The following is a 27,777-nucleotide window of genomic DNA, read 5'->3' on the forward strand; positions in this document are numbered from 1 at the left end:
CTCTATAAATATTTAATTTATTCAAATCACATAAGATTATTCCAGAGCCACAGGCATCATGATTTCCTGGTAGAACCAAGATTTTCAGTGTGGAGATGATCTCATGGACATTTGAAATGTTCAACTTGCCATGAACAACCAGAATGGACTGTGCCTGTAGGAAGCTATAGAAGCATGGGGGTAGCAGCCTTCCTTCAAGCTTCACTTGACTGTTCTCTTTACGGGAGGTACCTCACTTCAGGCTCTGTCGGATACTGGCCCACACACCCCAGTGCATGTTAGCCTGGCCACTGACCTAGTAAGTCATTTCCTCCCCTGTATTCATTTTCACAGAACTATGGCATTTAATACAGAACACATATTGAGAAACCAACATCCGAGTTAGAAAGGCTGGCTATGTTCTCTTGCAACCAAGAGGTGGCAGTATATGGTTGGGTTGAGAGGAGAAGATGGGAGGGCTGGGACAGCTAGGGCTGACCATTAACTTAGCACTCCTCAGTGTGACCACATGGGCTTTCTCTTCTGGATGAAGGCTTCAATTCCTTCCTGCCCATCCTGCATGGCCAGGTTCTCTACCATGGCCTGGGAAGCGAGGAAGTACGCTGTTCTAAGGTCTTGCGGCAGCTGTTTGTAAAAGGTAGCCTTGCCCAACGCCACCACAGGGCGGCTCAAAGAGGCAATCTTCTTTGCTATTCTCATGGTCTCTGCCTCCAGCTGCTCCTCTGGCACCACTTTGCTGATGAGGCCATGGCGCAAGGCCTCCTGAGCAGAAATGGGCTCCCCAGTAAAAAGCATCTCCAGGGCCACCTGAGGAAGGGACAGGTGGAGTCAGTAAAGCACTCTTGACACCCAAGGCTTCCTCAGCCCCCAGCTGCATTGAGACAGTCACTCTCTAGACTTACCTGTATGCCTCAGCCCAGGTATCTGCTTCCTCACATGACATGCCACCTATCACCCCTTGATGTTGTCAACACCCCAACTCCCTGCCAGGGACACAACCAGATAATTCCAAGACCCAAGAAAATACAAGAACCCAAGAACAGGTGGAATCTCCACCTGGGTCCTCTTGGTGTTGCACAGATTTGATCAGTAGGCCCTGGTAGCCCTGGGGAGTCCATCTATCCCTTAAAGGCCACATGCAGAAAGGCAGTCCATCTGATAGGGGCCACCATGGATCCTGCTGGGAAAAGACTCATAACCTCCTGCAAACGGAATGGGGGCCACTTTCCACAAGAACACAAAGTCATGGGCGCCACTTCCTCAACAGGGACCACCAAAGAGTAGTTTCTATTCTGGGGACATGAAGAGACTTAAATGTCTTCAGGGACCAGATACAGAGCCTATCATGACTGTGATGCTCAAGTAGGCAAGATAAGGCAAGGAGGGGAACTGCTGCCCTTGCACCGGCCCTTTCCCTGATGCTAAGCTTGCAGGGAGATAGGGCACAAGCACCCCCTCCCCTGTATTCTACAGCCTGTCACATGGCAAACCTCATTTAATAACCCTAGAAAGTCAGCACCCATAGTTTCAAGCTCATGTTGACAAGAGGGGGTCTGTGGATGCACAGGGACACAGAACAAGGGTGCTTCCTCTCCATCTCTGGAGATCCCGGTGGCCATTCTCAGATACCAAGTGTGCTCTCACCCCAGGATCCATATGCTTGTTTCCCCCCTGCCTACAATGTTTCCCCCTCAAGGCGTTAGCTCCCTGTTTGTCACCTCTTCAAGGAGGCCCTCCAATGCTGCCATATGCAAATTCTCATTTCTGGTTACATGTTCATCCTTTATACATTCCACCATTCGGTATATTGTATAATATGCACACTTATGTGTTGATTGCATTTGCTAGCATGTTAACTCCAGCAAGGGAAGAGTTGGGTGCATGTTCTATTCATTATCCCCAGCACTAGAAGACTTCCTTGCACAATGCAAACAACCTTCCATATTTACAAATGAACAAAGGAATGAATGAGCTGAGGAAGGCAGGCCGAGGGCAGCACAAAGCACATTACAGCGGCTGTAAACCTAGGCTGCAAGCTGCATTGGTCTCCATCTGCCCCTCTCTTGGATATTCACCCTTGGTACAGCATGCTGGTGAGGGGAGACGTTCCTGTCTGGCCTTGAGGGTCTTGTTCTGGGGTCTCTGCTTGGTCTCTGGGCTGCAATCAGGTTCTGTTCTCTACATTCCCTACCTCATACAAACAGCACGACGAACACCACAGGGACCTTGCATGTGTTCCAGAAGTCTTAGCTTTTAAGGCTAAGAAGCAAGAGAAGAGAGAAAAAAGCAGGCGGAAGGCAGGGCGGTGGCTGTTGGATGCACTGGGATGGACAAGGTGGGGAGAGGAGGACTCAGGGCGGTGGCTGTTGGATGCACAGGGATGGACAGTGGCTGTTGGATGCACTGGGATGGACAAGGTGGGGAGAGGAGGACTCAGGGGAACTCTTAGGAATTACAACACAAGGGTGGAAGAGACCAGCCCAGAGCACTCTGGTGTGTTGCTCTTCTTCACAAGTTTGAGGATAAAATATTAGAGCAACAGAAGGATACATTCCCCAATATGCATCTATGTCAACAATCCTGGACTCTCTCCCTCCAGTCCAGAAGACCAAGAAAGTATTCATGAGATTAATACCTCACACTCAAGGAAGACTTGCCTGAAACAATGTCAAAGGCCATAGACCTGGGTGGCATACTAACCCTGCCTTTGGGATCCTAAGCCTTCCTGCCGAGTTCATCACCCTCTCTGGGCCTCCGTTTCCCTTTCTGTCTGTCTGCTGGAGTCCCATGTTCTTACAGCATATAGCTGTTCAAGAGGTTAGAGGGTGACATTCACTAAGGGAAAGGCAGGGTATTTTCCCAGATACTCAGCACAACCTTATCTTGGTATCTGTGGTTTTACACTGTGTGTTTACAGGACCTTCAGATGAACAAGAAATAAAGATACCTTTGCCGCTCTCCTGACGGGCTCATGCTGCCACTCAGGTCACCCTAAGAAGTTGGTAAGTCAGTAGTTCTTGACAATCAAGATTTGAGGCTGTGACTTAACCTGGATATCAGACGATCTTATAGAAAGGAGAGGTTTGGAGGCAGACGCCCCCAGCATGTGGAAGTATCAGGGTCAAACAAACTGAGCCTTCAGAGTCTGAGCTGTCCTCTGGACAGACAAACGGGCACCTGCATCCTTCAGACCCACCCTGGTGATTATTCAAGATAACAGATTAATCTGAGATAGCTGGATTCTTAGTAGATGCCAGTGAGCGGAGTGGCTAATATTAACATCCTCATTCTGACTGGATGTTTCTGTGACTCTGACACTGGCTTCTAGGCTTCACAGCACCTGAGCAGATCAGTAAAGCAGAGGGGCCACACAGATATGATGACTGTGTGCTGTAGCATCCTGAGCCTCTCTGCTTATCCCGTGCCTTGGTCTATGCAGACTATAAGAATGAAATGCCGTAAACTGTGTAGCTGAGAAGAACCAGGAAGATCTCATGCTCTGGAAGTTGGGAAGCCCAAGTTCAAGGCATCCACAGACTTAGTGTCCAGGGAGAAACCTGACTCCAGGTTCAGAGACTGAAGTATCCCTGTGTCCTCACATGGGACCTGCCACCCCTTTCCTACAGGCTCTAATGCCATCATGAGGCTCTGCCCTTGACCCAACATCACATCCCAAGGCCCCACCTCCAACAGTTGTCACTTTGATGATTGCACTGCAACATAAAAACTCGGGGAACAACACATTCAGGCCGCAGCAATGGTGCCTGTCTTCTTGAGACTATGGACTGCAGCTTGAGGAGATGCAGGGAGGAAGAGGAATGGGCGGGGGAGGGTAGGATATGGTACACACCCGCCAGGTGTGCACAGGTGACACACAGCAGATCACTGCCCTCATCTCACCGGGAACCTAGGAAAGTCGGTAGCATGCATGGGTGCTTTGAAGCTGCATTTGCTAAGTTATGTTGGGCATACAACTCACTGTTAAAGAGTCAATATGAGTCATGTCTGAGTCTCTGTGGGGGTTGTGGTCTGGGTGAGGATTGAACTCTGAGTTAGACTTGTGGGTAATAAGGGTGTGCAAATACACAGACAAGTGGGCAGGTAAGCGGAAGCAAGGACTTCTCCTGTGGTGAAGGGACTGGCGTTGGGAAGGGGACTCATGTCTTCTCCGGCTTTCGTGGAATACTTACTGATATACCTACGGGGTGCCTGAGGTGCTGGCATGGCCAGCCCTGGCTGGGGAACAGGGCATCTGGAGGAGGCAGGGCTTTTATATGGCACAATAAAGGCACAGAGTTGAATTCAAGAAAACAGGGAAGGACTTTAAAAGTAAGATGAATAATCATGTCTTGGCACAGTAGGCTCAACTCTATGACTTTTGCCCAGTAGAACTTGAGTCTTTCCTTTCCAGCACAGTGGAACATTTTCCTAGAGTGTCCAGCAGAGGGAAGTAGAGTCCAACACATGCTGTCCTAACACCCAAGTAGAAAGGACTGAGCCGTCCATTCGGGACAGTTTGCAAAAGCAGCTGCCTGCTTCTCTGTGGATAAACACAGGGACCCATCACCAGCAGATGCAGCAGCATGTTCGCAGTGTGCTCGAGTTGAGACTTCCTCTGGGGGTCCAGAACATGAAGAGAAACTATAAATCTGAGTGTGTGTGTGCGCGCGTGTGTGTGACTAGATGCATGTGTGCATGTGTATTTAGAGTCAGAAGTCAGCCTTGGATGCTGTTTGTCAGGAGTTGTCCACCCTGGTTTTTTGAGACAGGGTCTTTCAGTGGGTAGAAGTTGCTGATTGCTTAGACTGAGCTTCAGGGCTCCACCCGTTTTGGCCTCCCTAGGCCTGGCTTTGATGAGTGTGCTCTGCGGATGGAGCTCGGGTCCTCCTGCTTGTGCAGTTGGAATTTGCTGACAGAGCCTTCTCCCCATCCCCAGGACAGATTGTTTTGCTCATCGTTTGAGAAGGCCTGCTTCCTGACAAAACGTTCTTTGGCAGGGAAAAAGCAACTCTGGTTCTCACAATGCCCTTGCCCCTTCAGCTGTCACACTGTGCAGATTGCACAACGTGGTTCCGAGAACTGGGCTTCCATGGAATTCAAGGGATATTTTGGTTACATTTCTCCTCTTTCTTTTCAAAGACAAATGTAAAGCTTGGTAAACATGATACAGTATGAAGTTTCCAGGAATTCTGCTAAGCCTTAATTTAGAAGGCTGGCTGTTTTTACCCTATCCATAGGACTTAAATGCCTTTACCATGGAACCCTCCAGCAAGTCACGCACTTCTTGCTCTGAAGGGCCTCGTGGTCTCATCTGCAGTTACAAGACTTGAGTAGCACCAGGAGATTTGTAATCTATTTTGACTTGAAGTCCGGGCAATGATGTAAGAAATATTCACTAAACATGGATGTACTTAAGGCAAATATCTATCTAAAATAATAAACAGCACCCCCGTTTTGGAAGATGCGTGAGCAGACTATCACCTCTTACAGCTTGCAGCCCACTCCAGCCTGGGTCAGCATACTGGCTTGTAGTTAACCGCAGTATCTCCATAGGAGCACGTGTTTCTGCCAAAACAAGGAGGTCCCCTGGAAGGCAGAAATCCTCCACAGCACTCCTTGCTTCTACTACTAGTTTCCCTTTGGGTCTCACTTCTTTCTTGCCTCAGGCCTGTGAGCCACTGTTAAGTGTTGCAGTTGTTTTAAAATCAGACAGTCCATTTTAGGAAGCTGTTCACTCTTTGCTCGCTGCACATGTAGGTTTGCGCCTTCGTTTCCAGACTTCCCAAGAACAGGATGCTTTTCTCCCAGAACAGACACTGTGGTTTTCCGCTTCATGGATGTTCACTAAACGCTATTCTGTGAGGTTTCGGAAGGAAGGCAGCTTTACAAGGGGAAACAGACTTGACTGTCATTACTAACGACAAGACAGCTCTGACATGCAGCTGCTCCTTGTGCAGAGTCACATAGTATGGACAGGCTAGTTCTGATCTAACCACTGTAAGCCTGGCACTGTAAATCCTTTCTGGAATGAGAAAGGTTGTCAAGAAGTCATTAGCCAGAGATTTAGCCTCAGCCCCTTGACACCAGCGCTGTGTCAGCATGCTGTACATTGTGGCTCCTGGGCAGCCATTTAGTGGAAAAAAACTGTCTCAATTACATTTTCATATAAGATTACGGAAAGGCTAAGCTTTCCTAAAAATGAAAAGCCTAAACCATCATAGTGAGGGGCTTGTGAGATTGAGATAAGGCGAGTTCACAGGTTGACATGTGCTGTTTGATGCTACAGAGAAACAGGTAGTGGCTTCTCTCCCTAGCACAGAAGGACACTAGTGGCTTTTGGGCAGAATGTCCAATACAGAAGACAGAAGATACTGTGGTTGGTGTGTGTGTGTGTCTAAAAGTCAGAGGCTAATTTCTGGTATTGTGTCTCAAGTGCTATGTATCTTGTTTGTATGGGGCTGGGGTAATAGGAACTCTCACTGGCCTAGAATTCACTGAGTAGCCTTGGCTGGCCAGCCAGCAAGCTCCAGGTAGCCATCTGTGTCTGCCTTCCCAGCATCAGGACTACAGGAGTACACCGCAACACCTGGCTTTTTTATGTGGGTTCTGGGGATCGAACTCAGGTCTTCATGCTTGCTTGGTAAGTATCTCCCCACCTCCACAGTGGTACTTTTCCTAAGCTAAATCTGGAAGCCGAGAGCACTGAAGGGCAGCTCAGTTACATCTGGAACCTGTGAGCACTGAAGGGTAGTTCACTTACCTTTCTGGGCATGGCTCTCCCCAGGGCAACCGCGGGGGTGGAACAGAAAAGTCCAACATTCACTCCAGGAGTAGCAAAATAAGACTTGTCACTCGCCACAGCAATATCACAGCTGGCCACAAGCTGGCAGCCAGCAGCTGTGGCCAAGCCATTGACCATTGCAAGGATGGGGACCTGGTGGTTCCGGATCAGCATCATGACCTTGTGAACAGATACAGCCACTTCACTTCCATGCAGCGCGAGAAGCCGACCCCCTGCCATGTGACATGACTGACTTCTCAGAGCACCTTTCTCATGGATTAGTTCATTGGAGTCTAAGCATAAAACCACCAACTTGCATTACATTTTTGATGAAGCAGACTGTAGAGTCTGGTTCACAACTGGTTCCCATGACAGAAGGCCCTATTTAGGGACAAGGACATGGAGCTGGGGACGGGGCTGAGTCATTTACCTAAGGCCAGAGCAAGATGGGAAGTGAGCAGGAATGGAGTTTAAGCCCATTCCTCCTGCCTCCCCAGCGCCCTGCTGGAGAACTGTGGGGTCTTGTTCCTGGGGAGCAAGCAAACTCCTTCACAACTGTCAGCTCTCTGCATCTCAGGACAGCCTTTCTGTTAAAAGTCTGAAATTGGCATTGGTGCTTCCTTGGAAAATGAAGGTGGGAAGGGGACTCGGAGGCAATTTCCTTAGTAATTACTTCTCAAATTACCACACTGCATAGCAAACTCTCTCAGTTCCATTAAAACGCGGAGGGGAGACACTCCGCTGTCATAAAAATAAGCAAAATTCCTGAAACAGAGCCCTTGGCACGGAGAGGAGAGACAAAGGCATGTCCCTGTGACCCCCACCACCACAGAGGGCCAGAGTGCTAACTTCTATTTGAAGCTTATTTTTTCATGACACTCTAAACAGATTGTGTTGCCATGGCAACTTCGATTTCTAAATTATTGCTCTTTGAACCTTGGCAAGTTGGGAGGGGAGCTAGGGCTACATCTGGGCTTTTCCCCACGGCAGCAATTGAAAGAAAAACGACCTTCACAGACTTGAAGAGCTTTGCCTGGGAAACTTCTCTTTTATATTCATAAACACTTGATATTTGCCAGCTTCCCTCCCCCATAGCCAATTATACAGTCAGGCACTGCATAAGGGCATTTTTTGGTCAGGTACACACTGTTTCTATGATGGTGGCCTTATAAGATTATAAAAACTTGGGGAGATAGCTCATGAGCTAAGTGCTTGCCTCACAGTGTGAGGCCCACGGTTTGATCCCCAGTGAAACACAGACATACACACACACACACACATACTGAGAGAGGGAGAGAGAGAGAGAGAGGGAGAGAGAGAGAGAGAGAGAGAGAGAGAGAGAGAGAGAGAGAGAGAGAGAGAGAGAGAGAGAGAGAGAGAGAGAGAGAGAGAGAGGGAGAGGGAGAGAGAGAGAGAGAGAGAGAGAGAGGATCCTGGCATGGAAACCCATGCTTCTAACTCCAGCACTAGGGAGGTGAAGACAGGGATCCTTGGAGATCACTGGCCAGATAGATAGTCTATCCTAATTGGGGAGCTCCAGGCCAGTGACAGACCCTGTCTCCAAAGTGGTACCCTGAGGATGACACGTAGGCTGACCTTTGGCCTCTACAAACATGAATACGTACATGCACCCACACACACTTATACACCCATACACACACGTGCATGTGCACACATGTGTGAGTGTATGTGTATATGTAAGTGTAAATGCACATGTACCTATATATTACAATAAGACTGATAATTCCAACCATCTCAGTGACTACCCGTCCTAACATAGTGCTGAGTGAGAGGAAGTGCTACTGCAAGTGTTGTGAATGTGTAGCAGGATTGTGATGTGCAGCACATAATGCTCAATGATACAGATGCCATGCTGCGGCTTCATGGGCCACTGCATTATATTTGGGGTTGGTGTGCTGATAGCACCCAGGACCCCCAGGATATCACTGAATCACATCCTCATCCCTTCTTCTGTTATATTTTGAGACAAGTTCTCGCTGAGTTGCCCAAACTGGCTTCCAAACGTATTCTTCAGCTTAGGGAAGCAGTGCATTTGTAATATCCCTGCCTCGGCCACCCAAGACTTTATGAATACGCACTGTAAAGATAGTCACTGTAGTGTGCATTCCATCTACTTATTTACAAAGGTTTCCTGGAAGACTGTGTGCCACGGTACCCTGCAAGCCCTGTCTCATACAGCTCTGTGTACCTGTCTATTGCTTGTAGCATTCAACTGTGCTTGATCTAATCCTGTTTAAGACCTGCCTATCACGTAGTCTAGGTACAGAGCTGGCTGTGCCATTTATACATTGTTAGTCTAGGTGTAGAGTAGGCTTTCTTCCCTGTGTATCTGTGTTCTGATGTGGAGCAGGTTCTTAGGCTTTGCCAACTATATGGCTCCTATCTTAGGTGTGGCACAGACTTTATGGCCTATAGGTGTAAACTGTAGGTTACCATCTTTAAAGATATGTAGCTAAGTTTGTGTCCTGTCTCTATTCAACTCTGCCTGGGAGGTTTTCTTTTCTTTTCTTTTTTCTTTTTTGTTTTTTTTTTTTTTTTTTTTTTTTTAATGTATTCACCATTGCTCTTTTCAGACATACCAGAAGAGGGCATCAGATCCCATTACAGATGGTTGTGAGCCATCATGTGGTTGCTGGGATTTGAACTCAGGACCTCGGGAAGAACAGTCGGTGCTCTTAACTGCTGAGCCATCTCTCTAGCCCTGTTTGGAGGTTTTCAACTGGGTTTTACCATCTGCATGCCATATAGCCTGAGTGGGGCAGGCTGTCCCATCTATACACTATGCATCCAGGTGTGATGTAGATTTTACTGTTAATGTTTGTGTAGGACACTAGCTGCTGTTGGCTGAATTATAAAAGTATCTATCCATGCCTTTCTCCAAACCCATCCTCATCATCAAAGAATACATATCTGTGGTGTATTTAAGGGAATTCCATAGTATTTAATAGTAGATTTCTTTCTTTTGGGTATGTGGGGCCATCTTTTGAGATTTTTGAAATCTCAGAAAAACGTACATATGTATACATATGTATAAACACACACAGTATTGTCTGTGAATGTAACTGGTCTCTGCATGTCATGGAAGGCAGTGGAGGCAGGTTACTGGTGGGTCTCATTCCTACAGAGAAATGGAGTAAAGAGAGGAAGAACTCACATGCTGTCTGAAGTCTGGTTGCAAAGAAAGAAAAGTTTTCCCTTCATTTTGAATGTTGTTTTTTTTTTTTTATATCACTGATTTAGGGACCCTACTTGTAAGAACTCTGAAATAGGTAAAGAGTTCTGTGGTCAAGACTGCTCACCAAATCATTAGAGTAAAAAAAGACAACTCAAAATGATTCAAATGTGCAGTTAGTGAGATCACTCGGTGGGCAAAGCACTTGCCATGCAAGCTTGGTGACTTGAATTCAATACCCATATAAAAGTGGAGGAGGGATATGATTTTACAGAGCTGTCTTCTGACTTCCATGTGTATGTCATGGGGTGAGTGCCCACATATACCATGCACAAACACACACACACACACACACACAGACACACACACAGACACACACATACACACCACACACACACACACACACACACACACACACACACCACAGAGATATAATAATGAGAATTAATAGTAAGTTAAACAATTTTTTAAAGTAAATGATTACTATGGTTTGGTGGATGTTCTCCAAAAGTCCATGTATTAAGGATTTATCTCAGGGTGGTGTCATAGGGAGGTGACCGAACCATTGGGTGTGGGATCTTTTGGGAGGTCCTTAGGTCATTGGCACATTCCCTCCAAGTAATTGGGAGTGATAGATCTGCAGTTAGGAGTACTTGCTCTTGCAGAGGATCCAGGTTCAGTTCCCAGCTACACCCATGGTAGCTCACAACCATCTGTAATAAAGTTCCACAAGTCTGGTGCCCTCTACTGAGCCCCTCAGGCATTGCACACACATGGCGCTCTTACCCTCATGAGAACAGAACACTTATACACATAAAATAAAAACAAATATTTAAAAAAATGTAAAGGACTTGTGGGCTCTTGATCTCTTTTCTCTCTTGCTGTCCTGGAACTCACTAGATAGACCAGGCTGGCCTCGAACTCCATCTGCCTCTGCCTCCTGATTGCTGGGATTAAAGGCATGCACCACCATGCCTGGCCTCCAATCTTAAATTTGAATGTCAAAACCCATTTTTTAAAACATAAATTCATTGCCTGAGTTATTTCTTTATAGCAATATGAAGCTGACAAATGTAATGTCTGTGTACACTGAACTATAGCTATTAAATAAATGTAGTGTTCTCCCCTTAGAACTGAAGATTTTTAAGGGGGAAAGAGAACACCTGGGTGGTTTATGGAGCAAGCCTGCTAGGATTTGGCACCCTGCCTCTCTCTTCTTCACTAACTAATGACTCTGAAGAAGCCATGTGACCCTTGCGTTTTCATAGCACTGAGGTAGGTATGACACCAGCACTAACCTAACACAACAGAGCTGAGCCGGGGCATATGGCAGCAAACCCGAAGTCTATAACAGAACTCTGCCTGGCTTAGGAAGCATTCAGTGCTGCAGTCATGCGTCACACACAGTGGCATACTGTAATCATACATACAGAAGATCATTTAAACACTTATGAGCTTAGGGGAAAAAATCACTAAACTTGAACATAACAATATAGTGCCATCTTCTCTAGGTTTGTGTGAAAGACAAAGGGAACTTTGATTAAAAAAACAAAACAACAACAGCAATAAAACAAGGCAGCCAGTGGTGGCACATACTCTTAATCCCAGCACTCAGGAGGCAGAGGCAGGCGGATCTCTGTGAGTTTGGAGCCTGGTCTACAGAGTGAGTTCCAGGACAGCCAGTGCTATACAGAGAAACCCTACCTCAGAAACTCAAAAACAAACAAGCAAACAAAAGCAAAATAAAACAAACAAAAAGATGAAAAACAAGCCAGGATAATCAAACCCATGGAAGTCAAGAATTAGTGCCGCCTTTCCCGTCTTCCTAAATTAGTACTGTTCAGAGTTCTGCCTGTTCTAAAAGGTGCATCAACTGAACTCTGGCTCAGCCTTATATAACTGCATAACTGAGACTCTGTACTCTGTTCTTTTCTCCCGTTTAGACAGGCATATTCCTGTCTAAAGTAAGCTACTCTCACTTCATTAGTGAGGAGTAGGCAGGCAGGAAGGGCCTCTTCTAGGAAAGACTCCCTGGCTGTCAACAGGTTGGAAGAGGAGAGAGAAATGAGTGTCTAGATGACCACATCAGCACCCAGACGACCCGACTTGTAAATAATTGGCTGTCAGGCAGAAACAGTGGTCTGTAACGAATGTGCTCTAGCTTGCAGAGAGGCCAAAGTGACACAGCGATTCCTGTCCCTTTAGGATCCAACTGTCCCGTGCATGAACTGAACAGTGAAGCATGGAGCTCATTCTGTTCTGGTCTGCTCCCTGATCACACTAGGACACAGATTTTATACAACTTCCTGGTGTTCATATTTGTCCAAGGCGATTTGAGTTTCCCAGAATTCGTGCTAAAGAACAGCACTTGGGCCTAGAGCAATGGCTCTGTGTGTAAAAGCTTGAGTTGCTCTTCTAGAGTTTGGTTCCCAGCATGTTGGGTAGCTCACAACTGCCCGTAACTCCACCTCTAGGAGATCCAATGCTTCTGTTTTTTGTGGGCACCTATACTCATGTAGGCATATCCTTCCAGACACATATGCATATTAAAAATAATAAAACATCTTTAGAAGAAGCCAGTAGCCTTGTATTCTTGTTTGACTTTTAGGACTAAGTCCTATGTATACACTGAGTATTTTCTGAGGAGCCAGAGACATGAATGGACTGGAAGCTTTCAAGAAAACTGACCTTTGCATTCTGAGTAAGTCCAGATTCCCATGCAGCCCTCTGCTAACCTGTTTTCATGTCTCTGTTCATCCAGATATCACAGCAGAGTGATAAAATATAGCTGATTTATGGAGGCTACAAGTGATGTATAGGTTTCTTTTTAGATACTTTCTATTTTAGCCAGATATACTGGGAATTGGTAGAAAATGATTTTTTTTTCAGTGTGGTGTACTAAACTCAGAGCCTTCTGCATGATAGGTAGATGCTCTACGAGGTGAGCCCTTCCCTAGTGGGAAAATGGTTCTGAAAGCATCAAACCTTGGCAAAGCAGAGAATCGGATACTGTGCCAACATTGCTAAAGTATGAACAAAAGATCCAGATCTTTTGTTTATATTGTCAGGCAAGTGATGCACACTTATAATCCCAGTGCCTGTGTGGTGGAGGCAGGAGGATCAAGAGTTCAATACCAGCCTTGGCTCTAGAACAACTTTAAGGCCAGCCTGAGCTCCTCGAGACCCTGTTCCTAAAACAGACAACATTCTAAGTCTTAACTCTGGTTTGTTTCTACTTCTCCACAAAATGGAAAGGGAGTCACTTTTTCTTTTTGTCTTCCCATGTAAAGAGAAAGCGATGATCTGGTGTGCTGATGGGGTTTGGGAATGGCAAAGGAAACAATCTGTGCTCAGGGAGGTATCTGAAGGGCTGGGGAGATGGGCCAATCAGTAAAGTGTTTACTGTGCAATGCTGGGGAGCTGAGTCTGATCCCTGGATGCACCTGCAATCCCTGTGCAGGGGACATGGAGACTGGAGAATCTCTGAGGCCCACTGACTAGCCAAGGCTAGCCTAATCCCTGAGTTTCTAGGTTCAATGAGAGATCAATCTCAAAACCCAAGTGCTTGAGGAAGACACTTGATGTCAGCCTCTGAGCCCCACAACCAGAAAATCAAAGGAAGAGGCTAACTTCGCCTTTGGAGGTGATATATATTTTTTAAACATGCATGCTGTTTACCTAATTCAGGTCTCTCATGCTTGCTTGGTAAGTACTTTACTTAACTATGCAAAGTGATTACCATTACACTCTTAGGCTCTTGGTCCTTAAAGGAATGCATCACCAACTTTAATCTTATTCAAAGCCAGTGCACCAAGGCCATCTGTAACCCTGTAGACAGCAGCTCTGGGTACATCACTTGATTTTGCTGGCACATATAGTCAGTAGCAAATCATGGTTACCTTTTTTTTCTTTGTGTGTGTACATGTGTGTGCATGTGTATGCATGTATGTGTGCATGTGTGTGTGCACGTGTGCATGTATGTGTGTTACATACCCATGTATGCACATGCAGAGGCCAGAGGAGGAGGATGTCTGGTGTCCTGCTCTATTATTTAGTCCTACTCCCCTAAGCCAGAGTCTCTCCCTGAACCAAGAACTCACGGTTTCTGGCTACTCCGGCAATCAGCAAACCCTCATGGGTCTTCTGTCTGCATGCCCCCAGACGTGTGTGGCCATGCAGTATCTTACATGGATGCTGGGAATCCAAATGCAGGTCCCCATGGTTGCACAGGAAGTGCTCTAACCACTGAGCAACCTTCCCAGCTGGCATGGCTACTTTTTAAAAGTCTAAACCCAATAATTGCTTGGCTGAAGGACTCACCAATAACTACAATGCTTCCAACATCCACCTCTCTAGTGAGCGGGTCCCGTGGATAGACACTTCTCTGAAACTAGGACTCTACCTCTGTATTTAATACAATAACGTTCTCCATGCTGCTGGCCATCACCCTGGCTTACCTCAGAACAGGTCTGAAATACCTCAGCGTGATAATCACGGCCTTGTGCATTTGTCAGCTCTTTCAAATCATGTCCAGATGAAAACACAGGGCCCTCGGCTGAGAGCGTTTCCAGTTGAGAAAAGAAAAAAAAAAAAGTTAACAATCAGAGGCAGCCAAGTGGCAAAGTGTAATGGCAGGCAAAGGCTTGGGGATGGGAGCTTCTAATGAAGCCCTGTCGGATCTGAAGATTTAGCTTTGTACTCAGTCTGGGCTCAGTACATAGACTTGTGCAGGTCCTTTAAAATCCGCCATGCCCTAAGCAGTGATCCTATCATCCACTGAGGTCAGAATGTGAGCAGAAACATGGGAGCCACCTGGCTCCAGCTCTTGATTTCACAGAAAGGAGCTGGGATGTGGCTCCTGCCATTATCCTTAACAACCACGTGTCGCTCCCCTGATAAGCTAAGAACATTTCCTCCCACTTCCCTTGTGAAAGCAACGAAATCCTGCTTTCACAAGTGAGAGAGAGGTCCTTAAGACATTAGCAGCCTTTGCTTCAGCCCGCTTATACCTCATCAGCCTGCTGCAAGCTACTCAGTCCAACTCTGTTCCCCTTTACCAGACAGAACAGTTGAAAATTTCTACTTGGCCATTGCTCAGAAGGTAGCCCCGAGTACCTCAGGAAACGGCCAGTGAGCAGCGTCTGCTGTGTTTTTCTGGGGTGTGTGAAGATGCATTGCAGTATATATGAGTACTTTTATTGATGCCATTGCAGTATATATGAGGTGACAGTTTTATTTATTTATTTTTTAAGAATTTATGGCTGGGCAGTGGTGGCGCATGCCTTTAATCCCAGCACTTGGGAGGCAGAGGCAGGTGGATTTCTGAGTTTGAGGCCAGCCTGGTCTACAGAGTGAGTTCCAGGACAGTCAGGGCTACACAGAGAAACCTTGTCTAGAAAAAATATTTTTAATAATGTGTATGTGTCTGTGTGTATGTGCATTTGAGTACAGGTGTCTTTAGGGACTAGAGGCATGGATCTTGTGAAACTGGTGTTATGGGGTGATTGTGAGCCACCCAACATGAGTGTTGGGAACCAAACTCAGGTCCTCTGCAAGAGTGATAATTGCTTTTGAAGCACTGGCTGCCTCTCCAGTTCCAAAATGATAATTTTATAAAAAAAAATCTATTAGAGGGGTGTCTTAGTCAGGGTTTCTATTCCTGCACAAACATCATGGCCAAGAAGCAAGTTGGGGAGGAAAGGGTTTATTCAGCTTACTTCCACATGGCTGTTGATCACCAGAGGAAGTCAGGACTGGAACTCAAGCAGGTCAGGAAGCAGGAGCTGATGCAGAGGCCATGGAGAGATGTTCCTTACGGGTTCACTTCCCCTGGCTTGCTCAGCCTGCTCTCTTATAGAACCCAAGACCTCCAGCCCAAGGATGGTACCACCCACAAGGGGCCCTACCCCCTTGATCACTAATTGAGAAAATGCCCCACAGCTGGACCTCATGGAGGCACTTCCCCAACTGAAGCTTCCTTCTCTGTGATAACTCCAGCCTGTGTCAAGTTGACACACAAAACCAGCCAGTACAAGGGGCTAGATAGATAGTGGTTAAAATGACTATCTGCTCTTCTCCAAGACATGGCTCTGAATTTCAGTACCCATGTGGTAGCTCATAACCATCTGTAATGTCAGTTCCAGGAGAGACCAGGCATGCAAGTGGTACACAGATATGCATGCAACAACAGTAAACCCCAAAAGACGTACTGGAAAAGGAAAGGAAAGAAATCGACAAAATGTCACACTTTTGGCACCATTAAAGGTGACACTGCAGATTTAGGTATGAGAAAGACCTAGCAAACAGAAGAGACAGGCCAATTGGCAGTTCCAATGGCCCACCTGCTGGCTGCTGGTGAGTCACCAAGGGGAGTACTGATTAAAGCCATCTTACAAGTTCCATGAAGAGACTGTGTTTCTAAATTAGAATTCTGTCTTAAATGTGTGTGTGTGTGTATGTTCATGTGTGTGTATGTATATATGTGTATGTGCCTGTGTGTGTATGTATGTGTGTGTGTATGTGTGTGTTTCTGAAGACTGTGCGTGCTAGCAAGTGCTGTACCACTGATCTGCATCCCTCCCTGATTCTTTAATCTTGTGTGCATAGGTGTTCCTGTGTGCATGGATGTGGAGGTCAGAGCACAGCCTCAAGTGTCATTGCTCAAGTATCTCCCATTCTTTTCCCCTTCAGAGAGGCTCTCTCATTGGCCTGGAACTTTACCAAGTAGGCTAGCTTCTCTGGCTAGTGAGCTCCAGGGAGTCATTGCCTTGAATCTCCCCATGTCTGGAATTATAGAGTTGGAATACCAAGCCCAGTTTTTTATGTGGGTTTTGCCCTTGTGAGGCTAAGAGCTCTACCAACTGAGCCATCTCCTCAGCCCAAGGCTGTCTGTTTTTGATGACAAGGAGAAGCCATGACTCTACCGAGCAGAGGTCTTTGCTACAATCCCCACAGCTAACAAGGGCCAAGACCACAGTGGCACAGGAGTTCTCAATGGTTTTCAAAGGAGGTCAGAGCAATTCTCCAGTGCAGTGAGACAAGGGAGTACCAGCTCACCGGCACATTTTCAAAAACCTTATGTGGGTGCTGTGGACCACTAATGACAGGCTTCAGAGAAATACCTGAAATTATAATGACTTTCAGGTCTTCGCTTTCAGCTTCGTGAAGAATGTCACTTCGGAGAGATTTCAGCATGGCCAGTGACAGTGCATTCCTCCTCCTGGGATTGCTTAAGACAATGTTCCTGCGAAAAGCATTTGATAGTCCCCGGGTCATGCACCAGTCAAAACGAGAGAAGACCCTGCAATTCCTGTCTAATTTAGGAGGAATTTTGAAACTCAAGAAGAAAGAGCTGCCAAGGCTTGGTGCCAGCTTAAAGGGTCTGTCAGTGTCCTGGAGTGACAGCTGTGTCAAAACAAGGAAGAGAGAGGTCCTGAGAAGCAGGCTAGTCTTTCTCCCTGGCCCCTTGATTTGTTTTTGCTCCCCCTGCCCCCACCCTTTCTTGACTGTCAGAAACTCTGCCACCTCCACAGCAAGGGTGTGCCACAACAGTCCCCAAATCATCTGTGGCCACAGAGGATGTGAGCTTCAGGTGACAGTGACTAGGCTAGGTGACTCTGACAAGCAGGGCCTACCCTCAACTTCCAGGTGCTGTTCTTAAAGAATGAGGCTAGGCAAGGAGCCAAGGAAGAAAAAGCGGCCCCTCCTCGTCTCCTCCCACACATCCCAAAGAAAAGGTAGCAGAGGCCCAGCTGCCAGGGTGTGTGCACTGCAGCATTTGTAAAGGTTTCTGGTAAACGTGCAGGATAATCTGTGCCGTTGGAGAACAGATGATAGAGAGAGAGCAGACGGGCAAACCCGTGCAACAGATGTAGCATCTCGAAGAGAGCTGGCACCTCCAGGGCCTCTCTGCTATTTTAAAATGGCCCATGCTCAGAATACAGCAACCTGTATTGTCATCCTACAGCCTTACATAGAAATGCCTTATTTTTGCTGTCCTTAGAAATGGGCAGTGAACCAAACCAGATTTTCATTACATGCTTTCTATTTCCTGTTGGTCTCCACCCACTCAAGCTCTAAGCCTTCTCCCTTCTCTTCTGAACATGGCATTTTACTGTTACATGGTCAGTTGGGACCTCCACAAATAACATTTAGGAAAAGATTTTTTTCTTCCTTCTTAAACAACTCTGATGACTAAATTTATCTCAGCACATCATTCCTTTTGGATACCATTTCAATTTTGCTACAGCTCCCAGGTAGCTGTGGGATAATTTTGTTTCTCATAAACATACTCTCTCCCAAGTATAGGAATTACTTGTAGCTGATTCTGCTGATACTTAGAAACCTTTATCTATGGAAGTGGTGGAAATTATCTGTAACTTTGTGGCAGAATAATGAGTGTGCTCATAGTGGCGAACAGAAGACACCGTCACCCCAAGCTTGGGGAAATGACTTAGTCAGGCAATTGCTTTGCAAGTATGAGAACCTGAGTTCCATCTCTAGAGTTAGCTCTTCTCTCTCTCTCTCTCTCTCTCTCTCTCTCTTTTTCTTTTTTTCTTTCAAAGCAGGGCATTGTGACATGTACTTTGAATCATGCTGGGAGGTGGAGACCCATCTCAAAAGATTGGGTAACATGAAAGGAATCCAGGTGATCATCTGGCTTCTACATACACATACAACTGAACACACATGAACATGTGCATGTGAGCGTATATGCACACACACACACACACACACACACACACAGAAGCTGCCACCCTAGTATTTACATCAGTTTAAGGTAAAATTGCACAAAAGGATTCCAACCCACATGGGCTTGCTGTTTGTGGTATCCGTTGGGATGGATCCTGTTAATCCTTCCAGACTCACTGTAGACAGTTCTCACTTGTGGACTTCTCTTCCCACCACTCCTCAGACAGCCATCTCTGTGGTCACCTCCTGATTGCCAGGCCCAGATGCACTGGTGACCCCTCCTTAGGGAACAGCCGCCTCTGGGGAGGGCTTCATTCTCCTCTGGTCTCTTTGTGCTTTCTTTTCTGAGCTCCCAGGCTCTGGCAGGAGACACCCAGAGCTCCATCCCTTACCCTCTTTTTGTTCTGTGCACACTGCCCAGGCAACTGCACTGGTGGCCATGGCACCAACTGCCCTCTCTGTGCTGGCATCTCCCAGTCATTCCTCCTAGTTCAAGCCTCTCTCCAGAGCCCTAGATCCGTGTGTTTACTATGACGATCTCTGGACCGCTCCATGGAAGCGTGCCTGGGGTGTCTTCCTTTGCTATGACGATCTCTGGACCGCTCCATGGAAGTGTACCTGGGGTGTCTTCCTTTGCTATGACGATCTCTGGACCGCTCCATGGAAGTGTACCTGGGGTGTCTTCCTTTGCTATGACGATCTCTGGACCACTCCATGGAAGTGTACCTGGGGTGTCTTCCGTCTCTACTCACCCTCTCCTCTGAGCTGCTGCTCTGTCACCAAGCAGGAGCCAGAAAGTCATCTTACGTTGCTCTGAAGCTCTCCTTTATTTCTCAGGACAGCAAAACCCCTCAACCTCTCACCGGTTTCAGCACTCCCAGTGGCTATCTCAGTATGGAGTGCCTTGAGCTGAGACCTTCACCAATACTCTGCATTTAAAGGAGAAAGTTCTCTCTGATGAGGTCTCTCCCAAGTCATGGGACGTGTATAGAGGTAAAATGGTCCCTATAATTGGTCCAATGAGCTTTCTGAAGATCATCATTTTAAAATACCACTTCTGTTTTTCACAGCTATTTCCACTGACTCTAGAGGACTGGTCTCAGAGGTTCACTCTGCCATGATGGCCCATGAGGGGAAACACCTGGGAAGGCAGATGGACCTTAACTGGGGAGGCAGAGGGGATCTCTTTCAGACTCCTGGCTCGCCTCGCTCCTGACAGTTACCTCTGTACTTGACTCCCGTCTGTGAAGAGGGGGACAGACATCTTGCAGATCATTGTGTGATTTAGGGACAGTGAGTGCCGAGTGCCTGACACAGCTCTCATTTCATAGCTGGTCCTTGCAGGATGACAGCATTATTGCTCTGAGGCACAGCTTTGAAATGGGAGCCCTGAAGTAACCAAGTCACACATGTCCCCCCTGCTTACCATAGTGCTGTTCTAATGCCTGACTCAGGAAGAGTCTTAATAAATGATCCCTGTGATCTATAATCAACTGGTCTCATCACCTTCCTCTTCTGATTCCCGATTCATGTTTACTTCTGAAGGATTCAGTCTCCCATCTCTTGCCAGAATTTCTGATCAGATATGACCAGTCTTTATTTTGTAGGGGAGGGGATGAAGCCCCGGCTAGTCTCGAACTTGCTATGTAGTCCTGGAGGACTTTGAAGTCAGGATTGTCCTGCTTCAGCCTTCCAAGTGGTGTGATTACAAGCCTGTGCTACCATACCCAGCTTATGACTACAGTATCAGAAGCTTCTCCTAAAAGTTGGAAAGGGAGGCCCTTATGTGGCCCTACACCTCAGAGTTCTCCTGTGGCTCTCCTTGGGAGGGTTTCTATCTCTGTTGATGGGCAAGGAGTTCACAGGAAACAGGATGACTCTTTGTAAGACACATTTTAGTTACTGAATCCTGTCAATGCCTAGCCCTGTGGTGGCCACCCACGGTTGTCTGTGGGGAGTTAGGGGACAGACAGAATATGGGTGCCCTGGATGGGTATCTGTAGACCTGTGTGCTAAGCTCCTTAAAGGCTATAGCAATGGAGAGGTATAGAGGTGAAGGGAAGATGTGGGGAGAGCCAAAAGCCAGAGGCTGGCTCTCCGTTCTTTTTGGGGGAACACATAAAAGTTTGGGTGAGGATTAAAGTCAAACATGATCTTTCGAAGAAGAGCTATTTACTGGAGTAGGGGAATATCTCTCTTTGGTTTTTTGAGACAAGGTTTCTCTGTGTAGCCCTGGCTGTCCTGGAACTCACTCTGTAGACCAGGCTGGCCTCGAACTCAGAAATCTGCCTGCCCCTGCTTCCCAAGTGCTGGGATTAAAGGCGAGCACCACCATTGCCCAGCGGAAACATATCTCTTTTCACAGCCTTGTCCTGGCCAGGAAAGCGGTCAGGTGGGTAAAGGGTCTTCATTACATCTAGGTCATGCACTGATACAAACAAAAGTTTGAGGCTTTTAGGTTTGTGGCACTAAGAGGCAGAGATCAGGGCATGTGCCCTTTGTCCTTACTTATTGACCTACCCCCACCCTGCATTTCAGCATGCCCCAACCCTGGATCCCACTGATTTTGTTTGTAAGGGCATGGGTCTTTTTTGTTATAGGTTTTCTTGGAGACCATGGCAACAGCAGTTGGGGTGCATGTGTGCCCACACCAGCAGAAATGTTCAGAAACGACTGGGTAAACTGGGCACCGTAGCCCTATTAGAGGGCCACCAGGAAGTTTTCACTTACAACCCTCACATATGCATTGTATTAGTGTGCACAGGGAAGGGACACCTGTAAACTCAGTGTGCAAGGATTCCTCCACCAAAGATATCTTTTCGAGATGAAATCGAAAAGAACAGTGACGAATAACTCAGGATTAGTGGCGGCAAGGCCTGTTGATCCCGAGTCCTGGTTCCCAACTCCAGGGAGACCCTGGACTGCCCGCAGGCTGACCTGATTCCGTCCTGCTGTCGCGTGCTGGTGAGCCTTGGCTCTGACTCCAACCCTGCAGGTCCTGCTGACCCTGGGCTGCAGAAGCCGGCGGAGAGAGGGGCCCATGGGTTGCGTCTGAGCCAGCTCGGCCACTTCGCCCAAAAGGCCCGAAGGCCAGCGACCACGGCCATTGCAGCCAAGAAATAGCAAGGTCGCTGCCTAGGCCTCGGGTTTTTCCAGTTCAGACCTGGCCACTCAGAGCCCCGCCCTCAGGGCCCCACCCAGGCCCCACCCCCGTGTCCTTTGGAGCCACGCCCCCAGGTGGGGGTGGGGAGGAGGAGCTTGGGCTTTGTCCTGGGCGTTGGTCACCACTGAAACTCACAGGCCAGTGCCAGTGGTTTGTTTGATTTAGTCAGGCTGTGAAGGAGTTTAAGGGAAGGGAGGACTGGGTTGGCTCGTTTCTTTGTGTACCAGGAATGTGCCGGATGTTGTGAAATGAGTATGATCCGGTGATGAGTGACAGGAGCTATGTACCACATTGCTGCGCCCACACCTCCCACAGGAAACTCTCCTATGCCTTGTGGGTGATTCTGGATCACAAGGAGTGTTTAGCTTACCATAACTTTAATGTTTTGCATCTTCTTCCGGTGCAGACACGGGAGACCCGTATTTATAGCTTGGACTTTCCACATTCGCCCAGGGGAAGCACGGACTCCTCGGAATCCCAGTGGCTAGATGAGAGGCACAGCCCGCAGTGGGAGGCTTTTAAGTAAATCCTTACGAGTTGGTAGTTCTCGCAAATATGGATATTTGTGGGAGACACAGAATAAATAATCTTAGCTCTTTGGATCATGTTGCTTCTAGAGGGAGGTGCCATCCCTCGGAGCCAAAACTCTTTCCCAATGGGTTCTGCAAGGATAACAGTATACACAATACATCCATTAAATCTCAGAAAGTTAAAAAACATTTTTTTTTACAAGTGTCTCCTGAAAATTATAAGGGGCCACAAGGCCCCTCTCCAAGTTTTTATAACTAGTAATAGTTCCTGACAAACTAGACTGTTCTATAAGCTGATCTGCTTGTGAGGCATTGAAGGAACTTCAGGGATGCAGCCTCTGTGAGTCTTATGTGTGCTGGTATGGGATTTTAATCGATGCAGCTACCTTTGAGTCTTTCATGCTCCTGCAAGTAGCTCCTCACCCCTATGTTGTAGGTAACCCCAGTAGACTTACTGGTTCCCTAAGCTAGCCTTGGGTAGAATCGTTTCTTTGGTCTGTGGATGTCTTCCTAGGAAAAGTCACACAAATGTGGATGTCTTCCTAGAAAAGTCACAAGGGGCTCTTTTTTCCTTTTTTTTTTCTTTCTTTCTTTTTTTTTTGTTTTGTTTTGTTTTGTTTTGTTTTGTTGTTTTGAAACAGGGTTTCTCTATGCAGTTTTGGCTGCCCTGGAACCTGCCTCTGCCTCCTGGGGGCTGGGATTAAAAGCATGCATCATCACTGCCCACTAGCTTAAAATAAGCAAAGTGCCCATCCTCAGCTTTGTAACAGGGCCAAACGATGTATAAGATGATATCTCAAAATATCATTGAAGACGCTTCCACTACCCTTCACCCTCCATTTCTTTGACTGTTGTTCCATCCAAAAAGCTAGATTATTCTTTGTTTCTGTGAAGAAACCCAGGATCCAAAAGAATCCAGGAAGTTAAGAGGGTTGCAAGTCTCAACCTCTGGGGTTTTAAAGCTTGACTCTTAGGCACAGAAGGCTACAAAGCAAGCTTAATAAATTCGACTTGCCTTGATAGAGCTGGCCTAAAAGTTATGAAATAATCTCCCTGACCTTAGAGGTAAGATGTGACCAAATCCAGGTAAGATGTGACCAAATCCTTCCTAGGGTAGGAAGCGACGGGACTCACCCTCCAGGTCATTTGCACTAAGAGTGCCAGGCAGATGGTGAGGCTGGGTGCCAGAGGGGGATGTCTGTGGTAGGGTCGGGTGATTCAGAACAAAGCTTCCAGAGTGAGGCCAGATGAAGGTATGGGGCCAGGGTAGAGCAAGAAGAGCCTATGAAAAAAGGAAGAAGGAGGCGATTATTATGGGAAAAAGCCAGCTAAGGTTTCCCGAGAGGAAAATGGAATAGTGAGATACCTCAGCTAGGCTAGAAGCAGTCTGATTATTTTTCTTTGGTAGATTCTCAGAGAAGGCACGAGACCCAGTATCTGGGCAGATAAGCCTCGACACCACATAGGGTTTCTTGTGGCCTGGTGTGCTGCTGTCACTACAGAATGCTCCCAGTAAATAGTATATAGAACGACATGTTGAAAACAAGGTATTGGGGCTAGAGAGATAGCTCAGTGGTTAAGAACACCGACTGCTTTTCCAGAGGTCATGAGTTCAATTCCTAGCAACCACATGGTAGCTCACAACCATCTGTAATGGGATCTGATACCCTTTTCTGGAGTGTCTGAAGAGAGCTACAGTATACTTGCATACATTAAATAAATAAATAAATAAATAAATAGTGTTTTGGGATAACTTTAAGAAACAAAAAACAAACAAAAAACCCCAAGGTATTTACAAGGACATTTTAGCAGCTACATGAATGACATCCTGTGCTAAAGTTAGGTAGAAGTGTCTCCCTTCCCCAGGCCTATGTATCAAAGGCTTGGTCCCAACATCTGTATCTACTGGGTAGAAACTTTAAGAAATTGGCCCTAGGTCAACAGAAAGCTAAGTTGCTGGCAACATGCCTTTGAAAGGGATCCTGTCACTGGATAAACAGGTTCCCTTTGGTATTCCTGCCATGATGCTAAGAGGTCTAAGCAACAGGACCAAACAACCATGGACCAAAAGCTTTGACACCCTCAGCAATGGGAACCCCTTTCTCGTATTAAGGTGGTTATCTGAGGTTATCTAGGCAAAGGGTCCCAACTGGCTCAGGTGCAGCCAATGGGTCCCTCTCGCTGCAGCCAACACAAAGTTAACCCAGCCCGTATCCTACAGTCATGCCAAATTATATGAGGTAATAAAAACAATAACAAGGAGGGTCACAAATTCAAGGCCAACCTAGGCTATGTAGGGAAACCTTGTCTCAAGCAAAGCAAAAACAACAAAGCACACACAGAGATTCAAATAACAGAGACTCATTTCTCACAAGGGCAGTGTCTGCTACAGGTTAGCCGTGGCTTTGGATCGCTTCTGCATTGCTCTCAAGTAGGACTTTGCTGGGAAGGTGTTAGACCTCGTGGCAGCAGGAGAGAAGAAAGTGAATTTTAATGGATGGGGAAAGCATGAACAGGCATTTAAAATGTCCTTGTGGACATGCCCCTTGTTCTCATGTTTTAATTCTGAAGCAAGCCACTTGGCCACACTGAACTGCAGGCATTGGGGGTGGGGGGGTTTGGAAGAAGGATCCAGGATCTTTGCAAACAATCCTAATGGCACACAGGCTCTCAGAACAACACCTTGTTATGCTTAGCTTATTTATGCTTACTCTTTAGGGTTTGGTAATACAAGTTGAAATGGGCTTAGGTTAAGTTTTTGCCACTGAGCAAATAGGGTTTGGAAGTAACATTTACCTCATAGAGCTGGTTGCATGGCTCAGCAGGTAAGGTTGTTTGCCACCAAGTCTGACCATCTGATGATCTGAGTTCGGTCTCCAGGGCCCATATGGTAGAAGGACAGTACTCACTCCAGAAAGTTGTTTTCTGACTCCACAAGTCAGACATGACATCCGCAGGTGTGCAAGCACACCTAGCTGCACATACTAACTAAATGTAATAAAGACATTTTTACAATTAAGCTCATAGAGTGTAGAGATCTGGGTAGTGATAGATACAGAATCGACATCTCTCCCCTCCTCCCTCTGTCTATCTCTTTCAGATTGAGGGCAGTTTCATCAGATGTTAAAAGGACAATCCCAGAACCAGCTGTAAATCTTAGCTACCCAGAGGAGGGGGAAAGTAGAGGCTAGAGAAGGAGGAGTGGGGGGAGCTAAGCCAGTTGAGTTAAATTGGCTTGGGAATTGGCACATGGTGGCCTTAGCTTCATTCCATCACGGGCCACAGTCAGATAAAGATGTTTTTCACCTTACAAAAGGCACTTTCTCTAAGAGGAGCGGAGGGTTGGTTGGGAGACAGTAAACAGATCAAGAGACTTCACCTCAACAGAGCTAGAGAATAAAGAACCGATATGCAAAGGTTGCTTCACATTGGAGCAACTTGATTCGAAGACTCCTAAAAGATACCAAAATCCATGGGTACTTCATTCTCTTTCATAAAATACTGTGGTATTCACACAGATCTAAATACTTTAAATAATCTCTGGAGTTCTTATAAGCAGCACTTCATCCTGTGGATTCATCATAAACACGTTGCTTATGTATTTCTGCCCCCCCCCCCCCCGTGTGTGTGTGTTTTGAGATAGGGTCTCTCTCACTACATAGTCTTTGCTGGCCTGGAACTCTCTATGACCAAGCTGGTGTCAAACTCAGAGATATGCCTGCTTCTATTTCCCATGTGTGCCATCATATCCAACAGCTTTTTGTACATCTTACATGTTATGTTTTATAAAAATAAATAGAGAAGGAAGGAAAATGTTTGGTGGAGGTATAGTCAGGTGTGGGGAAAGGGGATGCCTCCATAGTCCCATGCTAAGGCATCCCTTCCTCCTGAGTGACCAGCCACACAACAGTAGAGTATAGAAAAGAGTTTATTCAGGGAATGGGGAGGGGAGTTGAGAGGGTAATAGAGACAGAGAAAGGCAGAGAGAGGGAGAGTAGAGAAGTAGAGGAGTGAGGCCAGCCATGAGCATGTGGAGAGAGAAAGGGGAGGGGGATGGAGAGAGAGGGGGGAGTGGGACAAGAGAACAGAGAGAGAGCAAGAAGACAAGAGAGAGAGGAGGGGCGAGCAGCTCCTTTTATAGTGAGTTAGGCACACCTGGCTGTTGCCAGGTAATTGTGGGGTGGAGCCTAGACAAAATTTCCAATTTTGAATCTGTGGTACAGAATTTGTGCACATGATTAGGGGGAGGAGACGGCTCACACCTACAATGCCAGCACTTGGGAGACACAGGCAGGAATGCCAGAAGTTCAAGGCCAGCATGGGCACACACTCTTGAGTTTACTGTTAGCCATAGACAGAAAACACTCAGCACCTTCGGGTGAGGGATGAGGAGAGTAATACAAATACAATGAAATGTGTCTGTCTCCAATGTCAGACAGCGAGAAAGTGTGGACACAGAGGTTGGGATGTGTAAGGCGCCGAGAAAGGGAATAAATTAGAGCTCGCAGAGTATGGATACCGTGGATGGTAGGCAATGTTTTAGCAACAACTTCCACACAAAGAAAGATGTGGAGATGAGCACATGCCTCATTGTCCAGGCAGAAACTGGCATTCCATTATCCAGGCAGGAAGTGGCATCCGTGGCTGCAAACATCGGTCTGTCCTGAGGCAATGCAAGGCTCTTTGTGAATTCAGGCTGCTTTTGCAGGCCCCGTGTTCCTTCCGTTAATTTTTTCAGGGGCTGCCTGTCTTTATCCTCTCTTGTTCAGAGCCCCTCTAATCTATTTTGCACCCCGACCTTCTCACAGATGCAATTTGATTTCCAGGTTGCTAGCAGGCTTCTCTCTGGCTTTGATTTATGCATCATTTCCCCGAGCCCTACGTCTGTGGTGGAGAACGTGTCTTCGCTTCCTTTCCCGTTCCCTTTAAAGACCCACAGGTGCTTGGAGACTGCTGGAGACACCAGGCTGAATACAGAGACTTGCAGGGAGCCCGTCTGGGGTTTGATGTGGGCATGAAGGAAGATTCTGGCCTCCTCAGTGTGAGGGCAGATTTTCTTGCTTCTTTTGGAATGATTTTTGAACTTTCTAAAAATTGCCTCAGCACTCTTAGAAAGAAATGGGATGGTGCAGCTCAGAGGTACAAAGGGCAAGAGGTAGGTAGGAGCTTACCTTCTGTTACCATCCCTCCCGGACCCCGCTGCGTCTGTTTTCTGACTCCATCTTCTTCCCTGTGTCTGTCTCCCCATCTCCGAGGCTGGTAGAAGGGTCAAACACCCTTCAACCAGAGAGGCTCCAATATTCATCATTCCCTGTAGCCACACATGCTTCTCAATGCCCCAAACATCACTGTTACATAATTTATTTATAATCCAGCAGCCATCAGCCAAATGCCTTTTGTAAACTTCAACTTCTTCCTA

At 46.8% G+C, this 27,777-nt stretch overlaps 1 protein-coding gene across 1 annotated transcript; it reads right to left on the reverse strand.

Annotated features, from left to right (window-relative positions):
• On the reverse strand, positions 1-21,822 carry Echdc3 (enoyl-CoA hydratase domain containing 3). Its single transcript, XM_031359219.1, has 5 exons — positions 21,603-21,822; positions 17,096-17,217; positions 14,432-14,529; positions 6,761-6,961; positions 1-807 (listed from the first exon to the last, which is right to left on the reverse strand). The coding sequence occupies exons 1-5, from the start codon at positions 21,770-21,772 to the stop codon at positions 496-498; spliced, it is 903 nt and encodes a 300-aa protein (XP_031215079.1). The 5' UTR covers positions 21,773-21,822; the 3' UTR covers positions 1-495.
• Between the last annotated feature and the right edge of the window lie 5,955 nt (positions 21,823-27,777).

Source organism: Mastomys coucha, unplaced genomic scaffold, assembly GCF_008632895.1.
Source record: "Mastomys coucha isolate ucsf_1 unplaced genomic scaffold, UCSF_Mcou_1 pScaffold7, whole genome shotgun sequence".
Taxonomy (NCBI): Eukaryota; Metazoa; Chordata; class Mammalia; order Rodentia; family Muridae; genus Mastomys; species Mastomys coucha.

Bases quoted from the DNA above. Each gene is read 5' to 3' on its own strand.
- Echdc3 (XM_031359219.1), bottom strand. From the start codon at position 21,772: ATGGCCGTGGTCGCTGGCCTTCGGGCCTTTTGGGCGAAGTGGCCGAGC. The intron at 17,218-21,602 runs GTCAGCCTGCGG...TGCTTTTCGCAG, and splicing joins CGACAGCAGGACGGAATCAG to GAACATTGTCTTAAGCAATC. The intron at 14,530-17,095 runs GTATTTCTCTGA...AAACGCTCTCAG, and splicing joins GAAAGTCATTATAATTTCAG to CCGAGGGCCCTGTGTTTTCA.